Source organism: Epargyreus clarus, unplaced genomic scaffold (assembly GCF_041222505.1).
Source record: "Epargyreus clarus isolate Ecla_fem2 unplaced genomic scaffold, WU_Ecla_fem_2.2 ptg000018l, whole genome shotgun sequence".
Taxonomy (NCBI): domain Eukaryota; kingdom Metazoa; phylum Arthropoda; class Insecta; order Lepidoptera; family Hesperiidae; genus Epargyreus; species Epargyreus clarus.
Window position 1 is genome coordinate 10,863,910 of NW_027332226.1, and position 27,262 is coordinate 10,891,171.

The 27,262-nt window shown below is 32.7% G+C and overlaps 4 protein-coding genes across 6 annotated transcripts; 2 read left to right on the forward strand and 2 right to left on the reverse strand.

Annotated features, from left to right (window-relative positions):
- Positions 1 to 970: 970 nt before the first annotated feature.
- On the reverse strand, positions 971 to 13,794 carry Pcmt (Protein-L-isoaspartate (D-aspartate) O-methyltransferase). Of its 3 annotated transcripts, none has more exons than XM_073082485.1 (7): positions 13,564 to 13,794; positions 13,240 to 13,431; positions 12,593 to 12,818; positions 11,969 to 12,054; positions 11,481 to 11,558; positions 11,278 to 11,365; positions 971 to 1,071 (listed from the first exon to the last, which is right to left on the reverse strand). In XM_073082485.1, the coding sequence occupies exons 2-7, from the start codon at positions 13,336 to 13,338 to the stop codon at positions 986 to 988; spliced, it is 663 nt and encodes a 220-aa protein (XP_072938586.1). In that variant the 5' UTR covers positions 13,339 to 13,431; positions 13,564 to 13,794; the 3' UTR covers positions 971 to 985. The 3 variants fall into 3 exon arrangements, with proteins under 3 accessions (XP_072938586.1, XP_072938583.1, XP_072938585.1); XM_073082482.1 differs by having other exon boundaries at positions 13,240 to 13,376; positions 13,564 to 13,793; XM_073082484.1 differs by lacking the exon at positions 971 to 1,071 and adding an exon at positions 10,279 to 10,626 and having other exon boundaries at positions 13,240 to 13,376; positions 13,564 to 13,792.
- Positions 1,268 to 10,534, forward strand: mei-9 (DNA repair endonuclease XPF mei-9). The gene is made up of 15 exons (XM_073082481.1): positions 1,268 to 1,564; positions 1,664 to 1,816; positions 2,524 to 2,704; positions 3,548 to 3,660; positions 4,717 to 4,882; positions 5,167 to 5,303; positions 6,029 to 6,183; positions 6,402 to 6,874; positions 6,986 to 7,297; positions 7,868 to 7,964; positions 8,149 to 8,267; positions 8,582 to 8,755; positions 9,401 to 9,541; positions 9,665 to 9,859; positions 10,308 to 10,534. Exons 1-15 carry the CDS (start codon positions 1,422 to 1,424, stop codon positions 10,458 to 10,460), a joined length of 2,712 nt encoding a protein of 903 aa, XP_072938582.1. The 5' UTR covers positions 1,268 to 1,421; the 3' UTR covers positions 10,461 to 10,534.
- Positions 13,795 to 15,640: 1,846 nt separating the features above from the next.
- On the forward strand, positions 15,641 to 18,075 carry LOC140749545 (uncharacterized). The gene is made up of 3 exons (XM_073082628.1): positions 15,641 to 15,923; positions 16,352 to 16,477; positions 17,160 to 18,075. Exons 1-3 carry the CDS (start codon positions 15,729 to 15,731, stop codon positions 17,286 to 17,288), a joined length of 450 nt encoding a protein of 149 aa, XP_072938729.1. The 5' UTR covers positions 15,641 to 15,728; the 3' UTR covers positions 17,289 to 18,075.
- A 26-nt stretch (positions 18,076 to 18,101) lies between these two features.
- serpin-13 (serine protease inhibitor 13) lies at positions 18,102 to 23,770 on the reverse strand. The gene is made up of 9 exons (XM_073082627.1): positions 23,484 to 23,770; positions 22,659 to 22,762; positions 22,274 to 22,386; positions 21,769 to 21,846; positions 21,103 to 21,325; positions 20,623 to 20,763; positions 20,204 to 20,295; positions 18,701 to 19,141; positions 18,102 to 18,292 (listed from the first exon to the last, which is right to left on the reverse strand). The coding sequence occupies exons 2-9, from the start codon at positions 22,757 to 22,759 to the stop codon at positions 18,141 to 18,143; spliced, it is 1,341 nt and encodes a 446-aa protein (XP_072938728.1). The 5' UTR covers positions 22,760 to 22,762; positions 23,484 to 23,770; the 3' UTR covers positions 18,102 to 18,140.
- Between the last annotated feature and the right edge of the window lie 3,492 nt (positions 23,771 to 27,262).

Here is a 27,262-nt window from a genome sequence, read left to right on the forward strand (position 1 = left end):
TCATGTTACATAAATTAATATAAAAAGATAGAATAAAGTTAATCCGTTACTGATATCTATATGATATTATATATTTTAATTAAGGAGTACATGGGATACGTGCACATGTAAAAAAATTAAAAATATACGCGTTTTGTTCAAAAACAGAGCATCATTCGTATAGAGTCAACTACTCAACGACGGTTAATATTAAGCCAGGTCAGCGTGGCTTTGCGCAAAATTACGCCTGATGCTATTAATTTATCACTATCCAAAATAATAGAAATCCATGCGGTAAATTTCGTCAACATTGTAAATATCGTATTAATGGATCCTGTAAAACTAAAGGAATACTCTTCTTCTCGGTTATATGAATAACATCATAATATCAGTTATCAGGATAAGCAGAATCAGATAAACAATTGAATAAAGGTTGTATCTAAAAAAGTTTCAGCATACTACTTTATAAAATTAAAGATTTTTTTAACTTTTAAGAAACTATCCAATTCCATAGTTCGGAATTATTTGTTTATAATACACAATATCTTTAATTAATTCGTATTTCATTTTGATCTAAATATTTAGTCGCTTTTTAAGAAATCATCGAAAATCGAAAATCACGTGTCACTGCAAAGATATTCAATAACATTGTGTATGTGTGTAATATATATATTACACGTGCCTACTGCAAAGTAAATACGATATATCGATCTTATACGTCTCTGAACATCCCTACTTAGCCGGCTAGCTTGAATACAAAAGCGGCTTTGTTCGTTTATTTGGTTGGCTAGCTTGAATCCCTCAGTGCTTTTGTAGTTCGTCTATGGTAACCGTTTTCTATACGTTATATGTTTGTTTATGTTCATTTTAAATTCTCTATTGGCTTTCTGCTTTTTTACGACGATTAAGTTTTCAAATCACATTTTAAGATAAAATACGAATGAAATGAAAAAGTATAATAATATTCTGTAGTTTATTTCCGATATCGCAGAGATATAATTATTATCTATATATTTTCTTTCCTGCATGGGGCTTGAGAGCGATTTCTTCCTTGTGCGGCAATCTTTTTCAAAATATTTGCAACTGTTTTTTCTGTAATAAAAATAAAGAAATAAGTTATAATAAAAATACATAAACAATTTTCGAATAAAACATCATTAGTGTTTTAATGAAATCAGTATATAAACTCTGTCCCACACATAGGAAATCGCTGATCTATGTATGTTTTGTATCTTGTTAATTTGTAATCTGTGACACGATGACATTGACAGCTAAGCTAACAGCTACAGACAGGGCAAAGCAAATTCAATTTCAAAATTTGCACTAAAATTTGAAATTTCAATCGAATTGCGCACTGTTGCACCATATTTTTTTTTAATATTGTGTAATATTTACAATTTAACTGCACGCATAATTTATAATTATTATAACATCCAGTCGCGATGGACAACGTTCAGTCAAATATTATAAATGAAGACTCCGAAGATACGCCTCAAGAAATTGAGACAAAATATCCTTTATTATCCTTCGAGAAGCAAATTTTCATGGATATTTTTGAAAAAGATGCTCTTTTGATAATGGCTAAGTATGATATTGTACCATAATTGATGACTAAATAGTGAATTATTATCAATATTACAAAAGACTACTCAGAAAAATATTCGATTTTTTTTACATATTTCAGAGGGATAAATTATAATTCAATCTTGGCCAACTTATTGTGGCTCTACAAAGACCCGAGTCACTTAGTATTAGTGATAAATAGTAGTGAACATGAAGAAAAATATTTCACTGAAAAGTTTAAGTTGCTTCCGTTACCTACTGTTGGAGCAGAAAGGTAATATTTTTAATCATTTATACATACGGTTTATACTTCATATGTGATGAACTTTTTTTTTTAAAGTAAGAGTAACAAACAAGCTTGCAGTCCAGATAGTAACTGATATCTGTTGTGTATAGACAACTAGATCTGAAAAAATTAAAACATCAATTTAAACCAAGAACCTCCTATAACCCTACTATAACCTCCCCCTCCCCCTCCACCCAAAATCAACATCAAAGTCGACAGGTCATAAAGTACAGTTTAGCCACTGGTTTTACTATAGAAGTTTATCACTGATGTTTTGTGACTTCTGGGGACTAAGATGTTTGCTTCAAATGTAAGTAACCAACATCCACACCCCTCTCCCACACCAACACATAGATTTGCTTTACAAGAAATGTGTGTGGAGGTTTTTTTTTTTATATAATATAGGAGTAGCAGACGAACATACAGTCCACCTGATGGTAAGTGGCTACTGCCGCCCATGGACATCTGTAATCAACCCCAGTTAGGATTAGATATTCCCACTTGAGGTTGCCCACTGATGCGCCGCTACCCCTGAGGACTAAGCTGGAACGCCTTGGAAAAGTCTGTCTCCCTTGGTAGTACCTTTATCATCTAAGAATTTAGCCTTAGTTCTCCATTAAAAATGGTGCTGCTTCTTTAAAAATAAAAAAGCTTCCTTAAAATAAAATGAACACTTGTACATTTCTATTTTTCAGAGAAAAGGCATATTTAGAAGGTGGAGTGCATTTTGTTTCAACCAGGATTTTAGTTGTGGATTTATTAAAGAATCGAGTTCCTGTAATGTATATAGCTGGTATTGTTGTTTTGAGAGCACACTCTGTTTTAGAATCATGTCAAGAAGCATTTGTATTAAGATTGTTTAGGCAGAAAAATAAGGTATGTGTGACATTTTTGAAACTACAAGTTGAATAAACTACTTATGCTCTTCATTTTTATTTTGTTTTTTTTTTTTTAATACTACGGTCTGTCACACCTCTGGACAATGAGTAGAAGGTTGGTAGGTGTTTAAACATGGCATGCTCGGTATGTGACGTGTGTCACATCTTACTTTACAATCCATAATTACATTTTTATTTAAGTATGTCTTGGGGCATTCTTCGTTTCAGCCTATGGATCGTGTGAGTTTCTTTCATGAGGGTCTTTGCCAAGGGGTTTGGGTGGTTTATTATTCTCTTCTATTTCCTGCCTTACAAGTAAGTCATACTATTTCCTGCCTTACTGTGCTGACTTGCAGGTCGTGATGTAATTGTTCGTTTATGACGTACCATGGATTCTTGGCATTTCATTTTGGAATCTTTGCAGAATTTCAATATTAGAGTGAGAGGCTGTTCCCCATAAATCTCTTCATTATGAAGTACATAAATATGGTAAAATATGGTGGTGCTGCATATCCCTCAAAATAATGCATACCTTACCCAAAGGCAATCTTTGGAAAGTTACTGTTCATGCATTTTTATACCTATGTTGTAAATAATAACAAAAAGACATATGGCATAAGGTTCAAGTGGTTAAAATAGGTTGTTGAAAAAGGTCTTTCCTTCTTTCTTGCATTTTATCACTCGGAAAATAGATTGATAAAAAAAGATCATCCAGTTATAGATGAAGCTTGGGGCACCCTAAAACATGCCCCAAGCTTCATCCTTAACTGAGACAAGCCCTATCCAGCCCACAAGATAGTAGCTTTAGTAACTTTTCTTAATATGTATGTTTACTTTTCAGACTGGATTCATCAAAGCATTCTCAAACTCTCCTATATCATTTACATTTGGTTACAATCAAGTGGAAAAGATAATGAGGGCATTGTTTATAACGGAACTGTTCTTATGGCCAAGGTCAGTTTTTAAAGAATAACTTTAATACTACTGTATAAACCATTTAATTTTGTCACTATGTTCTTATATGTTAATCGGGGTCGTTTAAGTATTACGTACGCTTTAAGGGGGGTGGGGGGTCTTTGCTTTGCTTATTTTGGATGACACGGGGAAGGGGAGACTAGATGACGATTACGTCATCCGTAGTTTGTTACTTGTTTACACTAATGGCAACCCTCACATTGTCTTTACTTGAAAGCGAAACGCATTTTCGAGGATTCCCGCAAATCATACATATGTTTAGGCATTTTTAAAATTATAATTGTAACATTATAATTATAATATAAAAAAAAAATACACTAATTGAAAAATGTTTACGTTAGCATGGGGGAGGGGGTAAGAGCTTTTCTTACTTTTGCTGATGGGGGGGTAAATAATTGTAATAAATCTGCTTACGTAATACTTGAATGGCCCCATCTCTGTGACCACCTGGCCGGTGACAATTGATTTCAATGTAACTTTGTGGGTAAAGTTGGTTCCAGCTGAAAAGCTGGCATATTACTTTTAAGTTGTTTTTAAAATCTAATTAGATTTATTGTAGCAAAAATGTTTGTGCAGCTCCATACTTTTACAAAAACATACAGCCTTATTACACAACAATATGAAATGATATGACTATGATTAAGTGTGAAGTGGTACTTAAAGTGCAATTAATGCTATAAATTATGAACAACTAAGACATTATCTTATATTTATGTTTTATATATTAGATAATATCTATTGACTCTTAAAAGGCAATCCTTACTAAGCGACATTGAGTAAAATTTGCACATGAATGATTTAAACATTGAAAATTTACAAAATAATTAAATAAATTTTCATGATTGTTGGATTACAAAAATTTCTGTGTCTGTTAACATCATTTCAATCCAACAATAAGATGAGTTATATTGTTTCTTTTTTTTCTAATATGTCAAATTTAAATCACTTTTCTGTAAAGTTTATTACTTTAGCTACCATATTACTTTGTAGCTTAAATTCATTAAATTTCGTTTGATTATTTTTGCTTGTTTCAAGGTTTCATGGTATTATCATCAAGAGCCTTAAGGCCAGGCAGGCACAAGTAGTGGAGCTGCATGTGGACCTCACTCCAAGTGCCCTTCAGATACAGAACTGCTTGCTTGATATTATGAACTATACTGTAAAGCAGCTGAAGAGTATTAACAGAACTATAGATATGCAGGTATACTTCTTTTATAATTTTTATTTCTCATCAATACAGTTTGCCAATATTTTTATATTGATATAATCTTTGTTGCAATTTAAGTGTTTTCTTATTGTTTGTGTTATATATGCATTATGCATACATTTAATTTGTATACAATACAATTAATTTGCATACATAATTGTACAATTTTCCTTATCTGTTTCTAAAATGTTAAAAAAAATACATTATAATTATTACAAAAAAAAGTCCTGATTTTATTATAATAAATTATATAGTAAAAGTGTACTTGTATATTTCAGGAAATTACCACAGAGAATTGCATTACCAAGAAATTTCACAAAATACTGCAGTCACAGCTGGACTGCGTCTGGCATCAGTTGAGCACAAGAACTAAAGAATTTATACAAGATCTGAAAGTGCTCAGAACAATGATTATGTGAGGATACACATTTCTATTGTATATTGAAATGGGGTAGAGTTCTTTCTGATTCTAGTCAAGAACATACTTTTATGCTTTATAACAAGTTCTGTAGGGTATTAAAGACGCAGCCTCAAACTAGGATGCCTGACACCCATTACACCCATACCATACCAATAGACACATACGCATACACGCAAATCCAGAACAGAATTCTAAATTTATCATTTAGATACCTGTCTAGCCAGGGATCGAACTAGGAACCAACTGCGCCTCAAAAAGGTATGGTAACTGCTGTGCCATGTGGCTCGTCAAGACACATTTGTGATGTCTCAGAGGCCTCCTGTTTTATTTGGGGTTGGTAACACATCCAAACACAGCAGTTACCAATTTATATCAGGTGGGCTGTGTATTAATTTACTGCTTGTCTATACTATATACTATTATACTATAATATAATTATAATATTATAAAGAGGAAAACTTTGTTTGTTTGATTGTAATGTATAGGCTCAAAAACTACTGGACCGATTTTAAAAATTCTTTCACCATTCGAAAGCTACATTATCCACGAGTAATATAGGCTATATTTTATATGAAATATATTTGATAACTAGATTTTGAGGCGGTACAAAGTTTGCCGGGTCAGCTAGTTTTACATAAAACAAAAATATATTATATATTAATCCATAACAATATAGGTGTAAGACAAGATTTTAGTAAATGTCAATTCATCTTTTTTAGAAATCTAATCCATGATGATGCAGTATCATTCTATGCTTTAGTCAGTAAATATAGAACTCCTGAGTATGCCAAAGTAAATTCTGGTTGGATTCTGCTGGACTCTGCAGAAAAGTTGTTTAAATTAGCCAAGACAAGGGTGTTCAATCAAACTAATGGTAAGCACTTTGACTTATTAATGAAATATATAAATAAGTTCAAAAGTTTCTCAAATAAACTAAAAGTTTCTCAAAGGAATCTTTAGTACAAATAGATTTTGTTTAGATGTTATTATGATGCAATAAAGACAATAGGTAAAAAAGACAGTAACTTTAAAATTATAGATCAGGAAAATGGGTTTTATTTATTTGTATTTGATTATGATTTGCCTTTATAGAATTTGATCCAGAGCCGTCGCCAAAATGGAAGTGTTTAAGTGACTTGCTATTAGATGAGATACCAGAAGAAGTCAGGAAAAACAACAATGGAACTGTGTCTAACACAAAAATATTAATTCTCTGTCTGGATAATAAGACATGTTATCAACTAAGCCATTTTCTCACTATGGGGGCAAATAAATATTTATTTTACACAGCTTTTAAGAAAGATTTAACAATAAATTCCGTATCATCTAAATACACCAATTTAAAATCCAGTTTTCCTTTAAAATGTGAAGTACAAAAGGAAGCAAATGATGATTTAAAAATTAAGGAAGAAGTTGGAACACAGGGTGAAATGTGTGAGGATGAAGATTTAAACATGAGTGATATGAATAAATCAAACTTTGTTTTAACACTCACACAAGTGGCAACACAGAGTAAAAAAAGCGGAGATCAGATAAATGAAAGTGTGTTTGAACCAATGTCACAGGTATGTAATAATTTAAAAATATATAATTCTCAAAATCCCCTAAAAAATATCTCTATCCATTTTATTTGCAGGTTTACGTAAGACACTGATTTTCATTTTTTTACATTACAGATTGACAGCTTAGATCTAACTCAACTTGAGAGTGAAAAGCCAATTATTTGCATCCAAACATTTAAGCAGCATGGCAATAACTATTCACTTGAAGAAACACTAGATTCTTTGCGCCCTGAGTACATAATTTTATACCATTCCGATTTGTCAGCTGTTAGGCAAATAGAATTGTATGAGAACAGGAAGAAAGCAGATGAACGGCCGTCAAAAGTATATTTCTTGATTCACGACAAAACTGTTGAGGAACAAGCATATCTAACATCGTTGAAAAGAGAAAAACGTGCGTTTGAATTACTTATTCAAATTAAAAGTGTAAGTTAAGACAAAGATTTATTATTATGTATAATAATTGAAAAATTGTATCACGACATAATATGGTTGAGCGTTACTTAAGGTGTTAAATATAATGTTTTTAATGTTTGCAAATAATTTACCTACTATTTTTGGATTTTAAGCAATACCTAATAAGTGTATTGTTTTTTCACGATAGCGACAACCCTAATATCGTGTAGTTCTTTACGTTTTTTTAAAGTTAAATATAAGTCGCGTAGAAACAAGATCTGTGTTTGACGAACTTAAATACTATGACCATAGATTAGTAAAGATACTTCGCCGCCTTGAAATTGAATGAAGCCACAAACGGCTTATTAGTAAGTTCTTTTTTTGAAAACTTGACAAATAAAAACATTTTTAGAGAAAATTTACGAATAAATAACTAATACTGCGTAATTTTAGAGACATTTTAGCACGGAGACGTGGCAAAACTTTTTTACGCAACTATTTCAATTCTCAAAACTGGGTACCTACATTTTCTTGTTAGGAGTGAGTAATCTTTACTAATCTATGACTATGACGATGCTTATAGTAACTAAATTTGTTTAGGTGATGGTAGTACCCAACTATCAAGATGGCAAATCTGATGAATATTTTAATCTCAACATAGAAGAAGAAGCAGAACCGGTGGATACAAGGAAAGCTGGTAAGATGAAGAGTGTAATGTACTAAAGTTAATATAACACTGTAACAACTAACAATAGACCATATATACAGACCATAATTCAAGGCATACCGAAGTTACAATAATGCCTATTTTTAACCGAATTCGAAAAAGAAGGAGGTTTCTCAATTCGATGCGTTTTTTCTGATTTAGAATTTTTTTGCAGGTGGTCAAAATGCAAATAAAGAGAAACCAGTAGTGATAGTAGATATGAGAGAATTTCGTTCGGATTTGCCCGCATTACTTCATAAAAGAGGCATCAACATTGAACCTGTTACAATAGCAGTAAGGATATGTAAAGCGTACTATTATACTAAGCTAGAATTTTAATAGTGGTTTGGCAAAGGGAAATCTCCCGCCGGGCTAAGTGATCATGCCTGGGGAGCGGCCGTGCTCCAACAGTCTCAATTCGGAGCTTGTATATATGCAAGATGTTTTAGAAAACTTCGATAGCGTGATTCAACAGCGCCATCTGTTGACGAGTACCGGGAAGTCGCTACAGTGGTAGAACTCTTTGTTACTATAGAAATAGAAATGTCTATAGTTACAAAGAGTTCTACCACTATTAAAAATCTAACAATGTCTGAATTTATTTGTAGATTGGTGACTATATCCTAACTCCCGACATTTGTGTGGAGAGAAAATCGATATCGGATCTCATTGGCTCCCTCAATTCAGGCCGCCTGTACACCCAATGTACGCAGATGTGTCGCAACTACAGTCGCCCGATACTACTAATCGAATTTGACCAAAATAAACCATTCAATTTGCAGGTAATTTTAATTTTGTACTACCCTAAGTCTCCATATACAGTAAGACTGGTATGATTGAACTGGTTATTGTATACAAAGTAAACAAACGCTTTCTATACTCACAGCCCCACACTAGGATTCCCTGTATCGTGGGTGCCATGGACACACACATAGACAAATACACAAACACCCAGACCCAGAAACAGAAATCTAAATTCATCATTTAGATATCCGTCTGGCCGGGGATCGAACCCGGGACCCTCTGCGTGTCAGACCGGTATGGTGACCGCTCCGCCACGCGGGTCGTCACGCGGGCGCGTATACAAAGTAAAACATGGATGTACTGCTTTTATCTTACCATTTTTCTTGAATTTATCGCATAACGAGGTCCTTCTTTTAAAAATATCCGTACTAAAGGGTGTGGGAGGCAGTATTATATTGTTTATTATATAGTGCATCAACTGCACCATGCCGCCATATACATGTCTGTGGCCATGCCATATAATTTGACGAATTACTGCAAGTCCACTGTAATGTCATTTTTTATGTATTGCTGCAAAACACGTTATTTGTATGTATATGTTCTATCTATCATTAAGATGTTAAAGTATCAAGTAACAAATAGTTTTATATTAAATTAAAATTAAAATAAATTGTAAATTACAGGGCGGTTTTGTGGTGTCAACTGACATATCCAGCTCAGATATACAGCAGAAACTCCAGCTTCTAACTATACATTTCCCAAGATTGAAGCTGGTGTGGTCACCTAGCCCTTATGCAACAGCTGAACTATTTTACGAATTAAAGGTAAAGACAATAGGTAACTTGCCATTTAAGATGGAAAGCGTCACGCACGGAGCGTTAGTTTTCAGTCTCCACCACAGCTGTTTTGTTTGAAAACTACATTGTTGTACTTTTATTTATTTGCAGCAAGGCAGGAAAAATCCCAACATTGAAGAGGCTGTAGCACTAAGCGGCGAAAATACCGCAGATGATATGTGTTACGAGAGGTATAACATACTGGTCCATGACTTTGTACAAAAACTGCCGGGAGTTAACTCGAAGAACATCACAAGACTAATGAACAGAGGTGTATCTTTGGACCATTTAATAAGCCTGTCTCAGGTACGTATGGTATTTAAGATTGTCGACCCATTGCTGTCCCACTGCTTTTCAGGCTTTTGTCAGAGTGAGAGTACCCTAAGGAACATCACTAATAACAGCAGTGTTGAGCGTTGCTGTGTTATGGTTAAGGGTGTGGTAAGGGAGACATACTTTTCTGACGCGTTTCAACATAGTCCTCAGAGGTGCGGCGCATCTATGGCCGACCTCAGATAGGAATCTCATCTTATCTAGGGGTGGCAGTAGCCACTTACCATCAGGTGGACTGCATACTAGTCTGTTACCCCTATATTATAAAAAAAAACATAGGGTGGATTGGTAAATTTCACTCACATTCGAGTAGTTTTTCTCTCACTGTTAAAGCAAGTAATAATTATTTTCTAATAGGAAATTAGTAGACTACCGTAGTAAAAACACACTGATCAATTTTTAAATAGGTTTTAATTTTTAGGAACAATTATCCGAAATAATGGAGAACAAAAGTGAAGCCGACGTCTTGTACTCAATACTACACGTAAAGGCAAAGCCTGCAGACTCCAAAGATGAAAAACCGTTTGCCAAAAGAAAATTCGCAGGAAAATCGTTCAAAAACAAGAAATACTAATATATAAGATACTTATTTGTACAGTGTATAAAATTAAATATTTAAATAAAAATAGTATTTTTGGCCGCAATAAATTACAACTTTCAATTATTATAAAAACTTGTTAATCCATTAAATTATTGCATTAATGAGTATTTTAATATCCATCAATGAAAACGCCACGGACCTAAAACAATGATTCGGGTTATTCCCTTCATAGTCAAAGATAATATGAGAATTCCCAACTATTAATAAATAGGTTAGTTATAGCTAAAGGATTATTTACAATGGCCATGAAAACTACTTTACACAATTATTATAAATATGATCATATTGTCGCTACAAATAGATTTCTAGAGCAAATTATTTAGTCAGCCAATATATTTAATTTATTTCGAAAATACAGTATCATTCCAGTTGAATTTCGAGGCATTTTTCTTTTTGTTTATTTATTTCACAATATCAAAGATCCCTCTCTTCTTATTTCTTACAAATAATACCGTCGCATTGTATCTTATTCTTTAATTACATCTATGAATCAAATTTACTTAGTAATACATTTCTTTAAGCATAAAGACTACTTTTCAAAAAGGTTGAAGGTATAATTGAGGACGATTGGCGATTTATTTTGTAAGTGCAGGTAATCAAGATCATGTAATGAAGGCGTGCTGCATATTTATTAATTAAATACTAGATCATTAGTTTCATTTAATATCATATGATATGGAAGGTACAATTTATCACATTCACAAGGATCTTCCTATTATACAAATAAAAGTCGTCAAACAAATACATGTGAAGAATGACAGCGCTACAGTCATAGCTGATGGTCACTCACGGTACTGGTGGCTCTTGTCGGTCAGTGGTACGTAAATTACGCTCATTAGTTTCTTTACTGTTGTTGTTCCATCAGCTGCTTTATCCACCTGTAAAAAAACATGTGTTTAAGTTTTAATGTGTGTAATTTTATGCATTGTCTTCCAAACTTCACGTATTTATTATTTTATAAATGGTCAAAAGGTTGAACAAACATAATTTTACCTGTGTCAAATGTTGCTCACCACCTTCTGGTCCCACTGGTACAATTAGCCGACCACCAGGTTTAAGCTGATCTACCAACTGTTAATAAAAAAATCTTTGAAATAAACTCATAAAATAATAATACTAGAAATTAATCTGATCTACCAACTGTTAATAAAAAATCTTTGAAATAAACTCATAAAATAATAATAAACTAAAAACGAATAAAAACATTTTTACAATAAAACCACATGTTCAGTAATGTTAATGAAACCCTAAAATATGCACCCCAATGAATGACAACAAACTTGGGACTGACTTCAGTTAGAACTCTTACCCATAGTTCATATTTCCCTTTTTGTTAGAACTTTTTCATGCTGATCCTTTCATAATTTCAATATCGCCTGGGCGATTCAAACCCACGCAATGACGTTGTCTGCCATTCCAAGGTTTATTTCATGTTATCTGTATATCTATTAGTGTTATATAAAAACAGACAAAACACTTACAGCCTGGGGTAAAGTTGGTGCTGCAGCACCAACATGGATAGCATTGTAAGGTGCCTCCGCTGCATAGCCTTGACGACCATCTCCAACTAAAAATATAGTATACATTACATACATAAAGATTTTTGATAACACTGATGAATATTTATTAAGGCTATTGTATTCCTTAAATAGGCTCACCTCATTCAAATCAGTTTATCGAAATTCAATAGATATTATTCAGGTTACTACATAATACTGCTTTGTACACCAGGGCAAACATATTTTTTATCTTAAAGTTTTGTTAACATAACTAAACTATGTTTCATCTTTACAACCTACTATTGTCCCACTGTTGGGTATAGGTCTCTTCTCACACTGAGAAGGATTAGGCCACTACGCAGGACAAGTGCATATCGGTGACCTTCACATACCTTTAAATTTTTTTTTATAAATATCTCAGGTGTGCAGGTTTTCTCACAATGTTTTCTTTCGCCATTTAAGCAAGTGATAATTAATTTCTATCATGCACATAATTTTGAAAAATCAGAGGTATTTGCCTGCCAGTTGATCCTCAAGAATCCTCGATCGAGAGGCCAAGTTTCATAATCACTGCGCTAAGACTGTTTTTAACTATGTTCAACTTACCAATAAGTTTAATTCTTTGCGATGTGAGTAGATCAGGGTTGTCCTGTTGAATATTTTTGGTTGCAAGTGCCACCAATTCAGGTATGTGGTCAATACCAATGACCCGTCCGTTCTCACCAAGCATTAGCGCCATGCATGCTGTGAGGTAGCCCGACCCAGATCCAACGTCCAATGCCTTCTCACCGGGTGTCAATTGTGCTTTTAACTTTTCTAAAGCATGTGCATGCTGAAATGTGATTAACTTTGTAATCTTCTAAACATTCTTCGTGTTAAACATTATTGTCATTTATTTTGCCTTGTTAATAAGATAATGTAAGTTAACTTGTTTGTTTATACAATACATAAATAAGAACACAATGAAAACAATGAAATCATGAAAACAAGAACAACTATATGAAAACAATGGAATATTAAATGATCCCCAATTCGGGTTTCTAAAATACACTTAAAATGAAATGTTTCTCATTATGACTAAAAATTTAATTATTCAAAAAGTATGAAAATCAAAGTGAAACTGAAGAGTTGAAGAAAAAAAGATATAAACACTGATTTATATAATTTTGTTGATCAGTTATCATCACATTCTTAAAAAAATGTACTATCTGTACGATAATATTGCAAGATAACAAGCTCCTACCAATACTTACCATATGAGGTGCACTGATGGTAGCTGAAAATCCAATGGACTGGGGAGAATCGTGATAGGGAGCGTTAGGACAGTAGTTTTTCCTGTCAACACCTCTCATCGCATTAGCTACCACATCCGACTTGATTATACCGTTCGCTGAAGAGATATAAAAAATGTATTGCGTTGTTGTTGTTGAGATTGTCACATTGCACTAAATGATATGGAAAAAACAGTATAATGTAGTTAGCAATAACATTTAATATGTTTTACCGTGTTTACTACAGTACAAAAGCTATTCAATAATCTAAACCGTGCCGAATTTAGTGAACTGTGTTCGATTTACCTTTCAAATGTCGAATCATATCAACGTTGTCTACTCCATGACTTCTCCAAGCCATGATTGCTACACCAAACGCCGCTAACACAAGAGGGAGCTTTACTTTAATAGAATAAATTTTTGCTGATTTTATCAAACTGCACTTATTAAAATTGAATTGTTATGAAATAACGGGAACAATTTTTCCGCAATTTGACAAGTCTTGTTTGACGGCACGAATTTGACAATTAATGACAGATGGTTGCGCAGAACCACAGAATATATTAATGCTCCCAGTGAGCAAAGTAACCAGTGAGCAACCAACCAACTATTTATAATATGATATGATATGAAACCGCATTTTTTGTTATTGTTATAAATACCTATTCTTAACTCAATGGCTCCTTTTGTAAAGTATCGATAAAATATATTAAATTATGATTTTACAGATTGAACAATAGTTTTAATTATAATGAAGAGATTAATAATTAGAAAAATCGATGCCTCAGTTAATACAAAAACGATAATAATGTAATGTCACAATTGTCGCACTAGAGATGCGAAGGAATAAAAAAACTATTAATTTATTGATATTTCTTGTCACAAAATAATCGATTAATTATTTTGTGAAAAGAAATAAATAATTAAACGCGAAATTTTACGCTTTCAAATTCTATTTTGATCATTAAATATAATAAAAAAATATTTCTATAAAAAAGTTATACTATTAAAATAGATTAAATATCGTCGACATAAAATAATGTTTTAATGTAAAAATCGATTATTTTTCAATCCTACTTATGTCACACTTACAGTAAGTGACAAAGAGTAAAACAAGTAATTAATTAAAAAATCAAAAAACCCGACTGCACTATAGAAGCTGAAGTAGAATTTCCAAAAACGGTGAATTAGGCGTTTTATTATTTTTGTCCAAAAAGCCAAATACAAAGTTTCATAGTAGGTATCTGCTTCAAAATCAAAAGATGTTCAAACAATATTATCCTATTTTATTTTTATCCTCGTAGTGCTCATTTACGCTATATAAAGAACCTATGAGTAAAATTACAGCACTCTAAAGTTCAGCGGTTTTCCTTTGCGTTGATCTTTATCGCAGCAACACTACTCATTTAGTCAGACAGTCATCTCGATGAGTTATATATATGTATATATTATATTATGTATGTAATCTCTTTTAAGTTCCTTTATTTTGATATTCTTCTCGATAGGTTTGATTGTTTTTTTTTAAAACGTGTTACGATTTCGCAAAAAAAATCCACCATTTACGATCTACAAAAGATCTATCCGGTGATTATATTACCTCGTTAGGGGTAGAATTTCATTATTTTTATCGAACAAGCCTGATACAACATTTTATAGAGTTTGCTTCAAAATTGACGGTTGTTCAAATTAACTTTCAACCCTTATTTTACCCTCTACGGGGTTGATTTTTCGGAAGAGGTATCCTATCCTATACACCTATCTATAGGTGTGTCCTTGTTCCTACTCAGAAAGCTAAATACTAAATTTTATAATAGTTGCTTCAAAATTAAAGGATTTAAAAAAAACTGTTTTTCCCTTTTTTACCCTCTTAGGGGTGGAATTTCCAAAAGGCCTTTCTTAGTACTTATTTATGTTATATAGCAAACCTATGTGCAAAATTTCAGAACTCTAAGTTGAGCAGTTTTGGCTGTACGTTGATTTCTGAAAAATAAAAAAGTCATTTAATTAGTCAGTCAGTCAGTCATCTTGCTGTTCTATATATATATAAATATGTTTTTATAATCTACTTTTAATTTACTTTCATTTGATACCCCATTCGATAGGTTCGGTTAACTTTTTTTTTGAAATGTATTACTATTTCGCGCCAAAAATTCGACCTTTTGATTTTTTTTTTCTAACACCTATCTAAGGACACTCGGGTCATTGAGACGAATATGACAACACCTTAGCTGTCGTAATTTATCCAGCCGTTTGTAAGATCGGATCAAATAAAGAAAGACAAACATACAAGATACGCGCGAAAAACATAACCCTTCCTTGGCAGTCGGGTAATAATATATGAGAAGTAAGTGACATCGGTTCAATTTTCAAGTTGACATTGACAAATTTTATTTGTCTTTTAAACAAATTAAACAATCTATATAATTGATAAAATAAAGTTTTTGGATAATACCGTAAACTTACTTTATAAAATGGTTTGCGATGGGCCAGACCCTCCAGAGAATACACCTCATAACTTAAGTCCGCCACCTAGGCATTTATTAACAAACGGCAATCATCATGAGGACAGTGACGAGGAACAAAACGAACATTTCGGCTACGAACCCTTACCGCAGGGCCCTGAAGCCGTGTTCTCCGACCGAGACTCAAGTGACGATGAAACAGATGTAAGTTTGAGTTGATCACTTGATCAGACATAGTTGTATTTATACCTATTGTTAAATATGTGATATATGTTACATTTGAAACACAAAATATACATAGCATCCTGAGCAAGTGTAAAAAGTAAAAAATATATTAATTTCCTCTTTCCTAGGAATAGCTTAACAAAATTCATCTATTGTCATGCTATTCTAATCCGCTTTTATATATCTTGTTTATATTGTTCTACACGTTATAATGTAATGTATTATAGTAATCATTGAGATTATTACCACTGCTTGGCACCATAGCCACTAATTGTTGAGGCATACATCAGGTTCCCATGCTTAGTAAGATTGAAGACTTAATGCTGAAGTTAAATGTCTTTTCTGCATGTGGGTATTTATGTATTTCACTTAGATGTTGACATGCCATGACACTAGATTTTTTTTAGGAAAATGAGGCTCCAACTAATGGTGTCCCTGATATTGAACCAATGGAAGCAACTCTTACTAGGGAGGTGTGGAATGTGCCGCGTGATACAGATCCCATACAAATGGACAATGACAGGGCTCAACAGGTAGTTATCTCCTATATGTTGTCACTGAGAAGGCTAAAAGTTTAACAAGCAAAGGGGCTTCTTTGCATATAATCAAATAAAATAAAACTGATTCTTAGATGAGATAAATTAACCGATTCCGTGCGGATGGCACCACAGTTGTGCCACATCCGCTACAGTTTTGCCACATCCGCACGGAATCGGTTAAAAGGCATTTTTTTAATTACTCCATTTTTAACTTAAATTCTTACATTAATTCATGCTCATCAATTATTATGTAAAACAAAGGCAAAAATTAATGTAAATAAAAAATTATAATTGCAAAACAGTAAAGTAATTATCAAAATCACAACATAAGTTTAATAAGTGGTTTTATGCCATTGAATGGCATTTACGGGTTTAGGAATTTAAAAATAATATCTTGTTATTCAATATTATTGACAGTTACAATGGATATAGTTATGTTAATACTCATTATATAGGAAAATATTATGTTGCCTGCCAAGGCCCGCTGGCCATGGACCATTTATCTATGCAGATTTTGAATATGATATTTGAGTCTGTATATAAGAGAGGCCTTATACTACAATATTTTAGGTCCTAGTAGAAACCACAATAGGTAGTTTGCATGCCACAATATAGTTTTACAGACTAAGTTTGGTGAGAATTTTTTTTCAATCTCTTTTTGCACTTTTCTTTTCAGGTAATGTCGGCTATGGCTAACTTTGCTTTACCTCAGACTTCTATCCCCGAATGGGCGCAAAGTGTATCTGAAGAGCAGTGGAAACAGACATTAAATGACAAAATAGAAAAGATAAGAAGCAATAGATAAATTAATCTAGTTATTGTAGTTTTCAATGTCCAAGTAAGATATAATTCTATGAATATGTCCGTATAAAAGATATGCTTACATATCCCTTTTTAACTTACGTTGGTACGCTTATGTTTGAAAAGATTGGAATAGTAACTGCATCTTGCATTTTTTTCCTTTCGAGTCTCTGATAGATCATATTAAAACAGATAATTATTCATTAAGATAAGTTCTATGAAGTAAAATATATTTTTAACTTATTGTAAGTACGCACAATTGTGTTACATATTATTTGAATGTATATATGTAGGACGTTTATGTTAAACTAGAATTTAAATATTTTTATTACTAGTTAAAACTGTAATAGTCTATAAATCACATTGTAAAAAGTCACTGGAGTATTTAATGCAGTTAGAGATATAAATGTTGTCAAACTTATTTACACACTTTTTTGTATTTGACATACATTCCGAAAAAAAGAGCTACTGAAAGCGATTAATTATTATAGTATAATAATTCTGTAGTAAATTACGAGTAAAAGGTCTGAATGAAATATAACAAATTATTTTATTTCCTATGGCAGTGGTGTGCAACTCCCCGCAGGTTTTAAGAACCTGTCATTGCAACCGGCTGACCTACTATTTTGTTTTGTTCGCTGCCAAATTTTGGAGACAATTTGTACTTGACGACTATTTTTTGTCGTCAATATTTCAGAGACTACTTTTAAATACGGACCGCCATTACTTCATGTTATCACTACGTGGCCCGTGTTGCCAAAAAGGTTGCCGACCACTGACCTATGGCGATAAAGTTATTTCTCAAGAATAAACAATATTTATGAACGAAACACTTTTATTTCAAGCGATTTCCAATTTAATCACTGGGATTCAAGATAACAGCACTGAATGTGACTAGTTTAGTCTTTTCATTCCTGATGAACATATAGAATGGTGAGTCTAAGTAGAACATCTGGACTGAGCGCGCCAAGAAAGCACCGGTTGCAGAAGACGCCTCAGTTCCGTACTCTGTGAAAAAATTTAGTAATTAACATGAGGGTACTTAAAAAATGGCTGTACGTGGTTTTTAAGCTGATGAAGTGGGTTAGGTTAGGTCCATATGAGATGAGGGTAAGCAACTTTATTGTACCCGATATCTACTATTTATTTATTTATTGATTCTACTTGTGATCTACTAATTACAAATGTATTTGACTGCTCAAGGAATTTTGGTTGCCGACTTTAGGCTCAAATAATTTTCTACAATTTGCATTTTTCTTTGCATTGCCGTGGCAAGTTCGATCCTGCGATTGGACGTACCCGCGATGTTTTGCAATATAGATTTATAAATAAAGAATTACTTCATGACTTCTCAAAAAAAATCAATCTACACAAAAGTTAAATCGAATTAAATGAGAGCAAATGAGATTAAATTACCATCTATGGTCATTTTGACACTATGTACCACTGTGTCCACGTATATTCTTGGATTGGGAAGTCCGTTTATTATTCTTTGAATCTCAGCAGCGTCATTTTTATCACCGTCATTAATTCTTTGTATCAGCTCGTCGTCCGTATCATTCGAGCTAGAATCCACATCAACCATCAAAGCAAAATTTGCTTCCGATGGTGAAAATATAGACTTAATTCCCAGAGTTTTTAAGGAATCTTCTAGCTTCAAATCACTTTGTAGGTCCATTTTCGGAAATCTGATTATGCATTGTTTCTTGTTCATTTGGTCTATCATGTTATTGATTTTGTTATAGTCTATAGAATTCATTAAATCGCGAATGGTCTGCTTTTTTGGATATGTTGTAGGTCTCACAGCGTATAAGGTTGTTACACTATCGTTATATGATAGTGCTAGTATATCAAAACCTGCAAAACAAACAATATTTTATAACACGTGACTGCTAATTAAAGAATCATCATCAGCCCATTCTTGTCCCACTGCTGGGAACGGGTCTCCTCTCAGAATGAGTAAGATTAGGTCATAGTCCACCGCGCTGTACATGTGCGAATTGGTAGACTTCACATACCTTTGAGATTTTTTTTTATAAATCTCTTATGTATGCAGGTTTCCTCACGATGTTTTCTTTCACCGTATTAGAAATTAATTATCACTTGTTAAAAGTGGTAATTAATTTCTAATACGCACATAATTTCGAAAAATCAGAGGTGCCTGGGATTTGAACCTCGGACCCCTCGATCGAAATACCGAATTTCTTAACCACTAGGCTATCACTGCTTTTATTATTTAATGTTTTATTTTTTATTATTTGTTAATTAACGAATAATACCTATTATAACGAAATATAGGTACGTAACTACTAAATACTATCACCTCAAGCATCAAAAAAAAATTGTTTGCTTATTAACGCAATAAAAATGACACACTAGCACTAAAAAAAGTAAATCGAGTTTTTTACAGATCCGAAGTAGGTACCTATATTTAAAGAAAGTTCACTGCGATTGAGCGTAGGGATTTTACGCATTTTTAGGGATATATGATAAAAAATAGACTTATACCTGCTTATTATTCTCATGTTGTTTAAATTTCATGTGTGTGTAAAGCTTACGAATCTGAACTTGCCTATGTAGTGGCACATTAATTTAATCTTTTTTATTAAAAGGTAGACACAGGTCGAGCGTATCTACAACTATATTCTATATTAGAAATAATATTCCTTGATGCTCTCTACACGCATATCGCTATAGGGATTCTGTGCGGTAGGTGCAATGGACATACAAACACCTAACCTAAAGCAGAAATCTAAATTCATATTCATATTGTATATTTGTCCGCTCGGGTTTGGAACTCAGAGCCCTTTGCACGTAGAACGTATCATTGATCACTGCGCTTTTGAAATTTGCGGTTGAAATGATTTGATTTATTATATGTAGACACATATTTTAAAATTTGAACAGAAACAAAATTACCGTCATCCGCTGAAAATCCATATTTAAATTTCCCCATGTTTAACATTTGATCAATCATCACTTTGTCTCCGGATAGAGTTGTGAACGGAAGTCTGAAAGCCAAAAAGATTTAAATAATACAACTTATATAAATATTCATAAGAAGCTATTAAGTGTGTGTTATACTGTAGGAACACCAAATTCCTAATTACTATTAAATTTTCTCGTTTTTGTCATCTCATACTCTACTTACTATACTTGTAATAATGTATGTAGTAAGAAATTAGCAAAGTATTTAAAATCCCTCAAAGATGTGTCATAGTTACAAAATATTTTTACCTGGACGAGTACCCGAGTACAAAGTAAATAGATCGTTTCATAGATGAATAGCTAACGTAAATAATACAATATTCATACTTTTGTTGTAATTTAGTACTCACTTCTTTGTGTGCTCAGGTACAAACGGCACCTCCCATTGACCATTGAAGTAAAGGGCGCTTAATAATCCAGCTTGTGTGTCCGCGGGAAGATCTTGCTTTAAAAATTCAGGCAATTTCCCATTCGTATTGTTACTTACCCACCTGTTAAAAAATAACAAATCGTATGATTAATTATTATATAATTATAATCAATGATATTTTATTAAATATTAATTAAAGACTGAAGGAGCATATAAGTTTTCAATCTATCTAATCGTAAGTGGGCACTGGCGCCGCCTGTGGACATATGTAACAAAGTTAACATAAAACAGGGGTTCTACCTGAAACCACAAATGCGTTGCGAATCAAGATGATCCAAGATGATCGCCTTATACATTACTCAACGAGCATACACAAACAACTCTACTCTAACTCAATTATGTTCATAGTTTCAGGATATATCCGATATTAGGACAAAAAATATTTACGTATAACACTTACTCATTAATCAAAGTTTTAACGGTGCTACTGTCCTTGAAATCCACGCTCATAGCTTCTCCATTATAGACTTTACTCAAATAAGACCGGTAAACTTCACGCAATTTGTATGTCGTATCGACAAATATAGCATTTGCGTACATAGTTTTGCTGTAAGTGTCGTTATTATTGAGATCTTTCAAGAGCTGTCCCAATTGTTCGTGATATTTACGATTGGATAATACATCTGCCACAAATGAATAAAACACAAAATATTAATTAATACAAAATGATTTTCCAAATTAAATACCTACTATGAATAGAAAACTTTATAGGTCTACATTACCTACTTGTGTGTAATTTTGTAGGAAAAATATTATAACGTACTTCGCTGAAATATATTTCCTACAAAACCAATAATTACTATAGATTTGTTTTATTTGGCGTCATTATAATATTATTATTTTTATCCTTGCGTCAGCTAAGACAAGTTGCCCTGGGAGTCATATTGTTAAAATTAAATAGGTAATTATTCATCACGCAAAAATCGTTATTCGATAAAAATATCGAATAGTGATTATGAGAAAGGAACTTATCGATTAATTTCAATGTAAGATCATTATTTATATTAATGATTTCCTGAAATGTTACCGTGACAATGATACCATCTTGATGTCCTTTTATGCTTACCTTGGGAAAATCCCAGTATGTCGGAAAGTTCGTCATACGACCTCCCCACGCTACCCAACAAAACCATAGCCAGCACGCCTGCGTACAACACACATAATTACAAAGGTATTGTATTGTGAAAACGAGCACAACTTAACTTACTACGGTACTTTATTATGCGGCCTTTCACAAACAGTTGTATGAAGTTAGGTCGGTAAACTTATGAATTAAAAAACAGTTTATATCAACTATGACGAAGTATTTTATATTAAGTAGTTTTTATTATACTTATTTAAACACACACAAAATCAAAATTAAATACATAAATATAAAAGTGATTGTGTGTATGTAAATGTGAAGTTGACCGCTGAAGATTAAATTAGCGAACATTATAATTATTGTCTTGTTTTATTACACATTTCTAACCGAGCACAAACCTGCACCAATATAAATAGGTATAGATGGTAGAGTCAGGATACCACCGCGAAAATTCTTATTAATTAATCAATATATTATATCCACTTACCGTTAATCCCGGTTGGAGATATGACTACATTAGTGTTATCATTGGTTTCTTTCAACAGCTGGACTGTTAATTTATATCCGAAATTGTTTAAAGCATTTACAAGTTCATTTGATCTAAAAAGAAAAACTTTATGAAGTTAATGAAATAATTTACCAGCTAAATAATACTACCGTATAATATAAATTGAATTATTATTGGAATATCTACAGAAATTTTATCTACAAAAAAATACGATTTTATACTTGAACATTAAGAAAAAAGGTTAAAACAAATTTAAATATTTTTTTAATAAGTAAAATAAGAGTAGGGGAAAGGTACAGGAGGTATTTACATGCGTATCAACGTAAACAATGCAATAAAAGAACATCTTAGCGTATCTACCTACCCAACCAGTATTTCGGCTGTTGCAACAGTGTGACCCGACAGAGTGATGGCAATATATGCGAAGATGGCATAATACAAAGCAAAATATTTCGAACGTAACATTTTCTGAAATAAAAAAATATATAACTATTATTCTTATACATATATAATTGCGAATAACAACGTAATAATGAGTGCTGTCCCACCCACTACGGAATAAGGAGGTTTCTAATCTACAACAGGGAAAGTTTTAGGCCATCATCTATACAACATCAAGACACTCAAAGACTTTCAGACGTTAAGGTTTCATCAAGGTATTTTCCCGCAGCGTTTGTATTACTCATAAGTAGGTAGGTATAGTTTAGAAAAACCAGTGATGCGTGCAAAAAATAGAACTAGACTCTTGCGTACAAAAATACTAAGGAGATCCAAGACATTGTTTTAAATTAAATAATTAAGTATATGGTACTATTACTTTATAATCGAAGAGAAGAAAAATGATAACTACTTGAACTTTAACATGCAGGCAAGCAGATAAGTAGATCCAACTTAGGATCCTAATCTAGTAAATTGATTTTTAAAGTTGTTTAAATAAGCTTATATAATATATTGATGATCATCAATTCATAAGGTACACCTAGGCGATAATCTATTCTATATTGACTTCTTGAGTCATCCTAATGCGGGTTGTTAGACTCTACACACTTTGGACAACAAGTACGTATCAGAGCTCTATCATAGTAATAAATTAAATAAAGTAAACTTCTGTCTGATGGTGAACTATTTAAGCTTGTATTAGCTATACCTACCTATCTCTTTGCTTCTAATATTTTTAGTTTTTACTCACGTGTTAAGTTAAGCTTGATATTCACAAAGATTTTCCTACAACTAATAATTAGCCGTATATAAAAGAGGCTACAAGTGTTATCAATAATAAAAAAAAATGTTCATTATTGACAAATCAAATCATTTTGGAACCCGATATTTAATATACACTTTTATATTTATATAACTTCGACGGTCTTAATTTGGATAAAAACGCGATGAGTGAGATTTTTTGCTATAGTAAAAGGATGCGCTGACACGACTGACACACTGAGAGCGAGTTAACTAACTATCAATGTAACTACTACAGCGGCTTTAACGACCTATAACCCAACCTTGAGTGTCGTCGCGACATTCGATTCGAGGATTGAATGAACAAAATAGATTAGCAAAACCGCAGAATTCAGAAATAGAAATAAATATTTACCAGGTACCTGGTATACCACATACAAAGACGAGACAGGTTTAATTTTGCAACAGCTATGTCCTTATATAATGTGGTCTGCTTATCTCTAGAAATTGTTAACCATTTCCAAGATTTTTATCTTAAGTATTATTAAATGCCATAGGAATGGGACACAAACAGATTAACATTGAAAAATAAACATCAATGACACAATTTTTAAAAATTAAGTTTTAAATTTGGATCTACCTTGATCTTACTTAAAGGATTCGCAATAAATATAATTTTAACAAAAGGATATCGTTTGCTCGATACCTCATCTCAACGGTCTCATTTATAGGTCTTTACAGCGTCGTAACAATTTGTTATACGTAGGTATATATGTATTTATATTACTTAAGTAAATAAGTACAAATACTCTATAATTATAAGTAAAATTATTTCTAAAACAAACTTAAACCACCGCTAAATAGAGCTAATATTTCCCGGACCAGAATAGGGCTACAGAACCCCGTGCCTGTCGTAAGGAACTAAAAGGGCTTCCGGGGTTGCGAGTGGCAAGAGTGGGAGTTCGAATTGCCCGGCCAGCCACCCCGGGATGGACGGCGGCATGTGTGTTCTCGCATACCTTGGTCACAGTACAAATATATAGATCTTTATACTGTGCCTTGGTGCACACTAGACGGTGCGGCGAGCATAACAGGGCAACGCGCTAAGAGGACTCCGGTTACGTTCTTTTGGAGATCTTGGAGTCCTTTCACGCAGAGCCGAGGAGGCCCACCAGAGTGCGGTAAGAATCCCACATAATCCTGTGTCGCTCCCACGATACCGAGTACCTTTTGAAGATTTCCCCCTCGAAAAAAACATCTTAAGCCTTGCGTGCATTACCAAACGGCACGACAGAGTATTTTAATGCAACGAATATAACTTAACAGAATGAAAAAAATTAAAGTACCTACATATAATGATATAAAAGAAGTATCTTCTCTGCGGCTCTTTTGTAAAGCAGCTTACATTAACCCTTCCTTGGCAGTCGGGTAAAAATTCATAATTATGTAATATGCAAAGTCAAACAAGGTACATATAATTATTTAAATGCTGTGATCTCTCAAAGAATTATCAATCGGCGATAAGTGTAGCGGTCACGGACGCCAATTTACTTAAAAGCATACTGATAGAGGATAGGTACGGGTTGGGGTCACTCGTATCGTTTTCTCTGAAGAGATTTAACGGCCGACATTATACGATTACTGAATTAACTGACCAATGAAATTAAATAATACTATTGTAAACAATTATATATCAGGCAATCGTTAGTGATTTAGAGCAAAAGGTGCCGAAGATAGTGTGCAGCGAAATATACCTTTGAAGTAAGCAACGGCTTTTATGGTTGCTGCTGACGCCCATCTGACGCTGTAGCTCCTTATCTGGTCGTTCACAGCTTTACCCGACTATAATTGTACTAATTATAGTACAAAAACATGGCTACGGCTATCACGTTTTAGATACCTACTGCGAAACCTAGTTGCTTGTCAGTACTTAATAATATTTAATTGTTGTAAAAATATTAAAATCGTAAAAATTCCTCAGATTGTGGCCCCGAAATTAAACAATTTGATATGGCGTAATGGTTCGGAAGCCATGCAGAACAAGAACTAATACGAACTTTTGCAACACTAACAAGCTCACTTTGCGTGTACTTGAAATTTTGATAGTAATCTACGGGAAATTAAAATAAAACACCAAATTATCAATCTTTTATAAATATTCGTAAATGTAGGTCAAATGTGGTACAATTAAAATCAGAGGAAATATTTTTATCAACATCATATCAAAAAGGAAACATTCATGCATTGTTTTCTACACTTTATCATAATCTTAATTACAAACTGTAAAAAATATCCGTAACTATCTATAATGCATAGGAACATGAGTCCGTTAGGAATAGGGTGAAGATAATGATATAAACGGATGCTGAAGCTTGAAATTTACATTACACTCGCAACAAAATGTATATTCACCCCATCTCTAACTGTTTGAAGACTCTTTGAACTGAATGTAAAAGCTCTTAAAGTAATTATTCTTTATTTGAACCAAACACTTATTTTAATGGGAAACAAATTGGATCAACATTTTGTATTATATGTAAACAAAATTATCTATTGATACAGAATATGCGATAGAGTGTAGAAAAGTTAAAGTAGTATTCACACATCATTGTTAAAACCAATAAAACATAATTTGTAACATCTGATTACTTACATATCATTGTTTAAAATAATTCAGTTTCATTTTTAAAGTCACAAAACGTAAAGAAAATTCATAAACATTATAAAAACGTAACGTCAAACCGTCATAAACATTGCATTTAACGCTGAGGACTGCCGGCGTAATGTTGGCTGAGTCGCTTTTATATAATAACAGTTGCTCCATAACTAATTCAGAAATCTAACAAATGTCAAAGGTTAAACGAAATGCATTTTGCATTTAGCATGCATGTTAGGTGGGTAAATAGACATAATAAAAAAACAATAAAGTCCGAGTGAAACATCGAAATTGATGTTCAACCTGCACCCAGCACTATTCATAAATAAACATAATTAACATTACGAAGGAGCAATAATGACTTAATTACTATAACTGGAAATATTTTCATATATCTTTTATGGTGATTTTAATGTTTTATTGGTTTTAGGTCAGTGTGAAAGGAGAAAGCTCTAATGAATATACTGACGATTATCATTTACAAACTAATTAATAAGAAATAACCATTTTAATACTTTAAGACATAAATAATAACACATTTTAAACAATTTAACTTGCTTTCTTTGACTTAAAATCTCTTACATCTAGATATTTTGACTACACTAATAGTATAACCAAGTCCGTTATGTTACAATGTTAATTATTATCCTATACTGACATAATGTAAAAGGCGGTAGGCAGACAACTTCTTAATTCTATGGACTCAGAAACAGAGTGTTAATATTATATCCAAAGGTGACAGTGGCTTAGCAATGTTAACACTTAAATGTCAGCCTAGTAAGACTTAAAATAACATTGAAATATTTATTTACAAGTCAATCAAGTCCAAAGAAAATTAAACGATATAATAATAGCATTGTTCTCATTTTATCTGTGTTAAAATATATAATAATAATTATTATTTGCTATCCTATATTTACCTATTAATAAGTCTTAATTACTGACACTTCAATATAGTTAACATATAGTACTAAGTCACTATCAGACACAAATGCAAAAAATAAATAACATATCAAAGAACACACACAATATTTCCAGCAGAGTTAGAGAGATTCCCATTTATATTTAATTATTTTAACTTACAAAATTTTATAAAGGGCGAATGATTGACTTAATTATTGCTGCAGGTTTCA

Bases quoted from the DNA above. Each gene is read 5' to 3' on its own strand.
- Pcmt (XM_073082482.1), bottom strand. From the start codon at position 13,618: ATGGCTTGGAGAAGTCATGGAGTAGACAACGTTGATATGATTCGACAT. The intron at 12,819-13,239 runs GTAAGTATTGGT...ATCACATTTCAG, and splicing joins CCATCAGTGCACCTCATATG to CATGCACATGCTTTAGAAAA. The intron at 12,055-12,592 runs GTAAGTTGAACA...CTATATTTTTAG, and splicing joins GCAAAGAATTAAACTTATTG to TTGGAGATGGTCGTCAAGGC.
- LOC140749545 (XM_073082628.1), top strand. From the start codon at position 15,729: ATGGTTTGCGATGGGCCAGACCCTCCAGAGAATACACCTCATAACTTA. The intron at 15,924-16,351 runs GTAAGTTTGAGT...GATTTTTTTTAG, and splicing joins CAAGTGACGATGAAACAGAT to GAAAATGAGGCTCCAACTAA. The intron at 16,478-17,159 runs GTAGTTATCTCC...TTTTCTTTTCAG, and splicing joins ACAATGACAGGGCTCAACAG to GTAATGTCGGCTATGGCTAA.
- mei-9 (XM_073082481.1), top strand. From the start codon at position 1,422: ATGGACAACGTTCAGTCAAATATTATAAATGAAGACTCCGAAGATACG. The intron at 1,817-2,523 runs GTAATATTTTTA...TCTATTTTTCAG, and splicing joins CCTACTGTTGGAGCAGAAAG to AGAAAAGGCATATTTAGAAG. The intron at 7,965-8,148 runs GTAAGATGAAGA...ATTTTTTTGCAG, and splicing joins GGTGGATACAAGGAAAGCTG to GTGGTCAAAATGCAAATAAA.
- serpin-13 (XM_073082627.1), bottom strand. From the start codon at position 22,759: ATGTTACGTTCGAAATATTTTGCTTTGTATTATGCCATCTTCGCATAT. The intron at 21,847-22,273 runs GTAAGTGGATAT...TGTTGTACGCAG, and splicing joins ATCTCCAACCGGGATTAACG to GCGTGCTGGCTATGGTTTTG. The intron at 21,326-21,768 runs GTAAGCATAAAA...CATTTGTGGCAG, and splicing joins CATACTGGGATTTTCCCAAG to ATGTATTATCCAATCGTAAA.